At 53.6% G+C, this 12094-nt stretch overlaps 1 protein-coding gene across 1 annotated transcript in view; it reads left to right on the top strand.

Moving 5' to 3' along the window:
* LOC141264608 (obscurin-like) overlaps window positions 1–12094 on the top strand; it is an 870641-nt gene that overhangs the window by 761870 nt on the left and 96677 nt on the right. Inside the window, exons 42-43 of the mRNA XM_073676886.1 lie at window positions 1149–1233; window positions 1998–2237. Coding sequence (XP_073532987.1) covers window positions 1149–1233; window positions 1998–2237 — 325 coding nt within the window. The remainder of the gene's footprint in view (window positions 1–1148; window positions 1234–1997; window positions 2238–12094) is intronic.

Here is a 12094-nt window from a genome sequence, read left to right on the forward strand (position 1 = left end):
CATCTCCCTCCTCTCCCTATCACAGACTCTGCTGCAGCGTCATCCCCCTCCTCTCCCTATCACAGACTCTGGTGCAGCGTCATCTCCCTCCTCTCCCTATCACAGACCCTGCTGCAGCGTCATCTCCCTCCTCTCTCTATCACACACCCTGCTGCAGCGTCATCCCCCTCCTCTCCCTATCACACACCCTGCTGCAGCGTCATCTCCCTCCTCTCCCTATCACACACCCTGCTGCAGCGTCATCTCCCTCCTCTCCCTATCACAGACTCTGCTGCAGCGTCATCTCCCTCCTCTCCCTATCACAGACCCTGCTGCAGCGTCATCTCCCTCCTCTCTCTATCACACACCCTGCTGCAGCGTCATCTCCCTCCTCTCCCTATCACAGACTCTGCTGCAGCGTCATCTCCCTCCTCTCCCTATCACAGACTCTGGTGCAGCGTCATCTCCCTCCTCTCCCTATCACAGACTCTGGTGCAGCATCATCTCCCTCTTCTCCCTACCACAGACCCTGCTGCAGCGTCATCTCCCTCCTCTCCCTATCACAGACTCTGGTGCAGCGTCATCTCCCTCCTCTCCCTATCACAGACTCTGCTGCAGCGTCATCTCCCTCCTCTCCCTATCACAGACTCTGCTGCAGCGTCATCTCCCTCCTCTCCCTATCACAGACTCTGCTGCAGCATCATCTCCCTCCTCTCCCTATCACAGACTCTGCTGCAGTGTCATCTCCCTCCTCTCCCTATCACAGACTCTGCTGCAGTGTCATCTCCCTCCTCTCCCTATCACAGACTCTGGTGCAGCGTCATCTCCCTCCTCTCCCTATCACAGACTCTGCTGCAGCGTCATCTCCCTCCTCTCCCTATCACAGACTCTGGTGCAGCGTCATCTCCCTCCTCTCCCTATCACAGACTCTGGTGCAGCGTCATCTCCCTCCTCTCCCTATCACAGACCCTGTTGCAGACCTTCAAGATCATTTTTATATATCTTGTCTCATACCTACTTTGGCCTCAATTGGCTGATAACAGAGATTAATAGAATATATTCACTATCAGTCTGAAATAACTGAGACAAGCTTCTTGCATAACACGGGGAGGCTGTGCGAGCACTGTCCCTTTAATTGTAATGACTCCTATCATCCTCAATTTGTTCAGCGATTGTACAATCATCCGGAGCTTCGGAGGGTCAGGATTTGTCAGAGGGAGGATTCCGCGCAGATTTACAGATGGACGGAAGGAGGTGAGATCTGATTATGTCAGCGTGTTAGGGTCTAGAGTAATTCCACTGTCACGGTGGGGTATACAGTATCTGTGGTCAGGGACGGATATTTCCGCGGTCAGGGTCGGCTATTTCCACGGGTGGTCAGGGTTGGCTATTTCTCCGGTCAGGGTTGGGTATTTCCGCGGTCAGGGTTGGCTATTTCCGCGGTCAGGGTCGGCTGTTTCCGAGGTCAGGGTCGGCTGTTTCCGAGGTCAGGGTCGGCTGTTTCCGCGGTCAGGGTCGGCTGTTTCCGCGGTCAGAGTCTGCTATTTCTCCGGTCAGGGTCGGCTATTTCTCCGGTCAGGGTCGGCTATTTCTCCGGTCAGGGTCGGCTATTTCCGCGGTCAGGGTCGGCTGTTTCCGCGGTCAGGGTCGGCTGTTTCCGCGGTCAGGGTCGGCTATTTCTCCGGTCATGGTCGGCTATTTCCGCGGTCAGGGTCGGCTGTTTCCGTGGTCAGGGTCGGTTATTTCCGTTGTCGGCTATTTCCGCGGTCGGGGTCGGCTGTTTCCGCGGTCGGGGTCGGTTGTTTCCGCGGTCAGGGTCGGCTGTTTCCGCGGTCAGGGTCGGCTGTTTCCGCGGTCAGGGTCGGCTGTTTCCGCGGTCAGGGTCGGCTGTTTCCGCGGTCAGGGTCGGCTGTTTCCCGGGGTTGGGTGGTTGCAGATAATCCGCGTTCTGTACTTGATCGGTGTCAAGCGGTGGAGGCCGCCGCCGTCGCTCATTCTCGGGTGTCTGTGCTCCGCAGGGGCCGGTTCGGTGCGGTCAGATTGTGCACAGAGAAGTCTACGGGACGACTGTTCGCAGTGAAGATGATCCCGTTCACGGAGGAGACCAAGGAGACGACGCTGCGCGAATATCAGATGCTGAAGAGTCTCCATCACAGCAATGTGGTGCAGCTGCACGCGGCATATCTCAGCCCTCAGGATCTGGTGCTCATCCTGGAGTTGTGCGAGGGCCGTCGGCTGCTGCACTGCCTCTCTGCGGGGTAATGGCACCTGCTGCAGAGAGCAGCCTGTCTGATAATCACCAGCACCGGCCACTAGGGGGCGGCCAATACCAAACCGCTGACTGAGGAGTAATCCGCGGAGTCATCCAGCACCGACATGTATCACACAGCGTACACCGCACACGTCACACAGCGTACACCGCACACGTCACACAGCGTACACCGCACACCTCACACAGCGTACACCGCACAACATCACACAGCGTACAACGCACAACATCACACAGCGTACACCGCACAACATCACACAGCGTACACCGCACAACATCACACAGCGTACAACGCACAACATCACACAGCGTACACCGCACACGTCACACAGCGTACACCGCACACGTCACACAGCGTACACCGCACACGTCACACAGCGTACACCGCACAACATCACACAGCGTACACCGCACAACATCACACAGCGTACACCGCACACCTCACACAGCGTACACCGCACAACATCACACAGCGTACAACGCACAACATCACACAGCGTACACCGCACAACGTCACACAGCGTACACCGCACACGTCACACAGCGTACACCGCACACGTCACACAGCGTACACCGCACAACATCACACAGCGTACACCGCACAACGCACACGTCACACAGCGTACACCGCACAACATCACACAGCGTACACCGCACAACATCACACAGCGTACACCGCACACGTCACACAGCGTACACCGCACACGTCACACAGCGTACACCGCACAACATCACACAGCGTACACCGCACAACGCACAACATCACACAGCGTACACCGCACAACATCACACAGCGTACACCGCACAACATCACACAGCGTACACCGCACACGTCACACAGCGTACACCGCACACGTCACACAGCGTACACCGCACAACATCACACAGCGTACACCGCACACGTCACACAGCGTACACCGCACAACATCACACAGCGTACACCGCACACAGCGTACACCGCACACGTCACACAGCGTACACCGCACAACATCACACAGCGTACACCGCACACGTCACACAGCGTACACCGCACAACATCACACAGCGTACACCGCACAACATCACACAGCGTACACCGCACACCTCACACAGCGTACACCGCACACGTCACACAGCGTACACCGCACAACATCACACAGCGTACACCGCACAACATCACACAGCGTACACCGCACAACATCACACAGCGTACACCGCACACGTCACACAGCGTACACCGCACACGTCACACAGCGTACACCGCACACGTCACACAGCGTACACCGCACAACATCACACAGCGTACACCGCACAACATCACACAGCGTACACCGCACAACATCACACAGCGTACACCGCACACGTCACACAGCGTACACCGCACACGTCACACAGCGTACACCGCACACATCACACGTATCTCCTGTATCACACAGCGTACACCGCACACATCACACGTATCTCCGGTATCACACAGCGTACACCGCACACATCACACGTATCTCCTGTATCACACAGCGTACACCGGACACATCACACGTATCTCCTGTATCACACAGCGTACACCGCACACGTCACACGTATCTCCTGTATCACACAGCGTACACCGCACACATCACACGTATCTCCTGTATCACACAGCGTACACCGCACACATCACACGTATCTCCTGTATCACACAGCGTACACCGCACACATCACACGTATCTCCGGTATCACACAGCGTACACCGCACACATCACACGTATCTCCGGTATCACACAGTGTACACTGCACACATCACACGTATCTCCGGTATCACACAGCGTACACCGCACACGTATCTCCTGTATCACACAGCGTACACCGCACACGTCACACGTATCTCCGGTATCACACAGCGTACACCGCACACATCACACGTATCTCCGGTATCGCACAGCGTACACCGCACACGTCACACGTATCTCCTGTATCACACAGCGTACACCGCACACATCACACGTATCTCCGGTATCACACAGTGTACACCGCACACATCACACGTATCTCCGGTATCACACAGCGTACACCGCACACATCACACGTATCTCCGGTATCACACAGCGTACACCGCACACATCACACGTATCTCCTGTATCACACAGCGTACACCGCACACGTCACACGTATCTCCGGTATCACACAGCGTACACCGCACACATCACACGTATCTCCGGTATCGCACAGCGTACACCGCACACGTCACACGTATCTCCTGTATCACACAGCGTACACCGCACACATCACACGTATCTCCGGTATCACACAGTGTACACCGCACACATCACACGTATCTCCGGTATCACACAGCGTACACCGCACACATCACACGTATCTCCGGTATCACACAGCGTACACCGCACACGTCACACGTATCTCCTGTATCACACAGCGTACACCGCACACGTATCTCCGGTATCACACAGCGTACACCGCACACGTCACACGTATCTCCTGTATCACACAGCGTACACCGCACACATCACACGTATCTCCTGTATCACACAGCGTACACTGCACACATCACACGTATCTCCGGTATCACACAGTGTACACCGCACACATCACACGTATCTCCGGTATCACACAGCGTACACCGCACACGTCACACGTATCTCTGGTATCACACAGCGTACACCGCACACATCACACGTATCTCCTGTATCACACAGCGTACACCGCACACATCACACGTATCTCCTGTATCACACAGCGTACACCGCACACATCACACGTATCTCTGGTATCACACAGCGTACACCGCACACGTCACACGTATCTCCGGTATCACACAGTGTACACCGCACACGTCACACGTATCTCCTGTATCACACAGCGTACACCGCACACATCACACGTATCTCCTGTATCACACAGCGTACACCGCACACATCACACGTATCTCCGGTATCACACAGCGTACACCGCACACGTCACACGTATCTCTGGTATCACACAGCGTACACCGCACACATCACACGTATCTCCTGTATCACACAGTGTACACCGCACACATCACACGTATCTCCGGTATCACACAGTGTACACTGCACACATCACACGTATCTCCGGTATCACACAGCGTACACCGCACACGTATCTCCTGTATCACACAGCGTACACCGCACACGTCACACGTATCTCCTGTATCACACAGCGTACACCGCACACATCACACGTATCTCCGGTATCACACAGCGTACACCGCACACGTCACACGTATCTCCTGTATCACACAGTGTACACCGCACACATCACACGTATCTCCGGTATCACACAGCGTACACCGCACACATCACACGTATCTCCGGTATCACACAGCGTACACCGCACACATCACACGTATCTCCTGTATCACACAGTGTACACCGCACACGTCACACGTATCTCCTGTATCACACAGCGTACACCGCACACATCACACGTATCTCCGGTATCACACAGCGTACACCGCACACATCACACGTATCTCCTGTATCACACAGCGTACACCGCACACATCACACGTATCTCCTGTATCACACAGTGTACACCGCACACGTCACACGTATCTCCTGTATCACACAGCGTACACCGCACACATCACACGTATCTCCTGTATCACACAGCGTACACCGCACACATCACACGTATCTCTGGTATCACACAGCGTACACCGCACACGTCACACGTATCTCCGGTATCACACAGCGTACACCGCACACATCACACGTATCTCCGGTATCACACAGCGTACACCGCACACATCACACGTATCTCCTGTATCACACAGCGTACACCGCACACATCACACGTATCTCCTGTATCGCACAGCGTACACCGCACACGTCACACGTATCTCCTGTATCACACAGCGTACACCGCACACGTATCTCCGGTATCACACAGCGTACACCGCACACATCACACAGTGTACACCGCACATATCACACGTATCTCCTGTATCACACAGTGTACACCGCACACGTCACACGTATCTCCGGTATCACACAGTGTACACCGCACACGTCACACGTATCTCCGGTATCACACAGCGTACACCGCACACGTATCTCCTGTATCACACAGCGTACACCGCACACATCACACGTATCTCCTGTATCACACAGTGTACACCGCACACATCACACGTATCTCCTGTATCACACAGCGTACACCGCACACATCACACGTATCTCCTGTATCACACAGTGTACACTGCACACATCACACGTATCTCCTGTATCACACAGCGTACACCGCACACATCACACGTATCTCCTGTATCACACAGTGTACACCGCACACATCACACGTATCTCCGGTATCACACAGCGTACACTGCACACATCACACGTATCTCCGGTATCACACAGCGTGCACCGCACACATCACACGTATCTCCTGTATCACACAGCGTACACCGCACACATCACACGTATCTCTGGTATCACACAGCGTACACCGCACACGTCACACGTATCTCCGGTATCACACAGCGTACACCGCACACATCACACGTATCTCCTGTATCACACAGCGTACACCGCACACATCACACGTATCTCCGGTATCACACAGCCTACACCGCACACATCACACGTATCTCCTGTATCACACAGCGTACACCGCACACATCACACGTATCTCCTGTATCACACAGCGTACACCGCACACATCACACGTATCTCCTGTATCACACAGCGTACACCGCACACATCACACGTATCTCCTGTATCACACAGTGTACACCGCACACATCACACGTATCTTCTGTATCACACAGCGTACACCGCACACATCACACGTATCTCCTGTATCACACAGTGTACACTGCACACATCACACGTATCTCCTGTATCACACAGCGTACACCGCACACATCACACGTATCTCCTGTATCACACAGTGTACACCGCACACATCACACGTATCTCCTGTATCACACAGCGTACACCGCACACATCACACGTATCTCCTGTATCACACAGCGTACACCGCACACATCACACGTATCTCCGGTATCACACAGCGTACACCGCACACATCACACGTATCTCCGGTATCACACAGCGTACACCGCACACATCACACGTATCTCCGGTATCACACAGCGTACACCGCACACATCACACGTATCTCCGGTATCACACAGCCTACACCGCACACATCACACGTATCTCTGGTATCACACAGCGTACACCGCACACATCACACGTATCTCCTGTATCACACAGCGTACACCGCACACATCACACGTATCTCTGGTATCACACAGCGTACACCGCACACGTCACACGTATCTCCTGTATCACACAGCGTACACCGCACACATCACACGTATCTCCGGTATCACACAGTGTACACCGCACACATCACACGTATCTCCGGTATCACACAGCGTACACCGCACACATCACACGTATCTCCGGTATCACACAGCGTACACCGCACACATCACACGTATCTCCGGTATCACACAGTGTACACCGCACACGTCACACGTATCTCCTGTATCACACAGCGTACGCCGCACACATCACACGTATCTCCGGTATCACACAGCGTACACCGCACACATCACACGTATCTCCGGTATCACACAGCGTACACCGCACACATCACACGTATCTCCGGTATCACACAGCGTACACCGCACACATCACACGTATCTCCGGTATCACACAGTGTACACCGCACACATCACACGTATCTCCGGTATCACACAGTGTACACCGCACACATCACACGTATCTCCTGTATCACACAGCGTACACCGCACACATCACACGTATCTCTGGTATCACACAGCGTACACCGCACACATCACACGTATCTCCGGTATCACACAGTGTACACCGCACACATCACACGTATCTCTGGTATCACACAGCGTACACCGCACACATCACACGTATCTCTGGTATCACACAGCGTACACCGCACACATCACACGTATCTCCGGTATCACACAGTGTACACCGCACACGTCACACGTATCTCCTGTATCACACAGCGTACACCGCACACATCACACGTATCTCCTGTATCACACAGCGTACACCGCACACATCACACGTATCTCCTGTATCACACAGCGTACACCGCACACATCACACGTATCTCTGGTATCACACAGCGTACACCGCACACGTCACACGTATCTCCGGTATCACACAGCGTACACCGCACACATCACACGTATCTCCTGTATCACACAGTGTACACCGCACACGTCACACGTATCTCCTGTATCACACAGCGTACACCGCAGACATCACACGTATCTCCGGTATCACACAGCGTACACCGCACACATCACACGTATCTCCGGTATCACACAGCGTACACCGCACACATCACACGTATCTCCGGTATCACACAGCGTACACCGCACACATCACACGTATCTCCTGTATCACACAGCGTACACCGCACACATCACACGTATCTCCTGTATCACACAGCGTACACCGCACACATCACACGTATCTCCTGTATCACACAGCGTACACCGCACACATCACACGTATCTCCTGTATCACACAGCGTACACCGCACACATCACACGTATCTCCTGTATCACACAGTGTACACCGCACACGTCACACGTATCACACAGCGTACACCGCACACATCACACGTATCTCCTGTATCACACAGTGTACACCGCACACGTCACACGTATCTCCTGTATCACACAGCGTACACCGCAGACATCACACGTATCACACAGCGTACACCGCACACATCACACGTATCTCCGGTATCACACAGTGTACACCGTACACATCACACGTATCTCCGGTATCACACAGCGTACACCGCACACGTCACACGTATCTCCGGTATCACACAGCGTACACCGCACACATCACACGTATCTCCTGTATCACACAGCGTACACTGCACACATCACACGTATCTCCTGTATCACACAGCGTACACCGCACACATCACACGTATCTCCTGTATCACACAGCGTACACCGCACACGTCACACGTATCTCCGGTATCACACAGCGTACACCGCACACATCACACGTATCTCCTGTATCACACAGCGTACACCGCACACATCACACGTATCTCCTGTATCACACAGCGTACACCGCACACATCACACGTATCTCCTGTATCACACAGCATACACCGCACACATCACACGTATCTCCGGTATCACACAGTGTACACCGCACACATCACACTTATCTCCTGTATCACACAGCGTACACCGCACACATCACACGTATCTCCTGTATCACACAGCGTACACCGCACACATCACACGTATCTCCTGTATCACACAGCGTACACCGCACACATCACACGTATCTCTGGTATCACACAGCGTACACCGCACAGATCACACGTATCTCCTGTATCACACAGCGTACACCGCACAGATCACACGTATCTCCGGTATCACACAGCGTACACCGCACACGTCACACGTATCTCCTGTATCACACAGCGTACACCGCACACATCACACGTATCTCCTGTATCACACAGCGTACACCGCACACGTCACACGTATCTCCTGTATCACACAGCGTACACCGCACACGTATCTCCGGTATCACACAGCGTACACCGCACACATCACACGTATCTCCTGTATCACACAGTGTACACCGCACACGTCACACGTATCTCCGGTATCACACAGTGTACACCGCACACGTCACACGTATCTCCGGTATCACACAGTGTACACCGCACACGTCACACGTATCTCCGGTATCACACAGCGTACACCGCACACATCACACGTATCTCCGGTATCACACAGCGTACACCGCACACATCACACGTATCTCCGGTATCACACAGTGTACACTGCACACATCACACGTATCTCCTGTATCACACAGTGTACACTGCACACATCACACGTATCTCCTGTATCACACAGCGTACACTGCACACATCACACGTATCTCCGGTATCACACAGTGTACACCGCACACATCACACGTATCTCCGGTATCACACAGTGTACACCGCACACATCACACGTATCTCTGGTATCACACAGTGTACACTGCACACATCACACGTATCTCCGGTATCACACAGCGTACACCGCACACATCACACGTATCTCCTGTATCACACAGCGTACACCGCACACGTCACACGTATCTCCGGTATCACACAGCGTACACCGCACACATCACACGTATCTCTGGTATCACACAGTGTACACTGCACACATCACACGTATCTCCTGTATCACACAGCGTACACCGCACACATCACACGTATCTCCGGTATCACACAGCGTACACATCACACGTATCTCCTGTATCACACAGTGTACACCGCACACATCACACGTATCTCTGGTATCACACAGCGTACACCGCACACATCACACGTATCTCTGGTATCACACAGCGTACAGCGCACACATCACACGTATCTCCGGTGTCACACAGCGTACACCGCACACATCACACGTATCTCTGGTATCACACAGTGTACACCGCACACATCACACGTATCTCTGGTATCACACAGTGTACACCGCACACGTCACACGTATCTCCGGTATCACACAGCGTACACCGCACACATCACACGTATCTCCTGTATCACACAGCGTACACCGCACACATCACACGTATCTCCTGTATCACACAGCGTACACCGCACACATCACACTTATCTCCGGTATCACACAGCGTACACCGCACACATCACACGTATCTCCGGTATCACACAGCGTACACCGCACACATCACACGTATCTCCTGTATCACACAGCGTACACCGCACACATCACACTTATCTCCGGTATCACACAGCGTACACCGCACACATCGCACGTATCTCCGGTATCACACAGCGTACACCGCACACATCACACGTATCTCCTGTATCACACAGCGTACACCGCACACATCACACGTATCTCTGGTATCACACAGTGTACACCGTACACATCACACGTATCTCCTGTATCACACAGCGTACACCGCACACATCACACGTATCTCCTGTATCACACAGCGTACACCGCACACATCACACGTATCTCCTGTATCACACAGCGTACACCGCACACATCACACGTATCTCCGGTATCACACAGCGTACACCGCACACATCACACGTATCTCCTGTATCACACAGCGTACACCGCACACATCACACGTATCTCTGGTATCACACAGCGTACACCGCACACGTCACACGTATCTCCGGTATCACACAGCGTACACCGCACACATCACACGTATCTCCTGTATCACACAGTGTACACCGCACACATCACACGTATCTCCTGTATCACACAGCGTACACCGCACACATCACACAGCGTACACCGCACACATCACACGTATCTCCGGTATCACACAGCGTACACCGCACACATCACACGTATCTCCTGTATCACACAGCGTACACCGTACACGTCACACGTATCTCCGGTATCACACAGCGTACACCGCACACGTCACACGTATCTCCGGTATCACACAGCGTACACCGCACACATCACACGTATCTCCGGTATCACACAGCGTACACCGCACACGTCACACGTATCTCCTGTATCACACAGCGTACACCGCACACGTCACACGTATCTCCTGTATCACACAGTGTACACCGCACACGTCACACGTATCTCCGGTATCACACAGCGTACACCGCACACATCACACGTATCTCCGGTATCACACAGCGTACACCGCACACGTCACACGTATCTCCTGTATCACACAGCGTACACCGCACACATCACACGTATCTCCTGTATCACACAGCGTACACCGCACACATCACACGTATCTCCTGTATCACACAGTGTACACCGCACACATCACACGTATCTCCTGTATCACACAGCGTACA

Source organism: Phyllobates terribilis, unplaced genomic scaffold (genome assembly GCF_046119375.1).
Source record: "Phyllobates terribilis strain yellow unplaced genomic scaffold, ASM4611937v1 Scaffold_4__5_contigs__length_816908805, whole genome shotgun sequence".
Lineage (NCBI taxonomy): Eukaryota > Metazoa > Chordata > Amphibia > Anura > Dendrobatidae > Phyllobates > Phyllobates terribilis.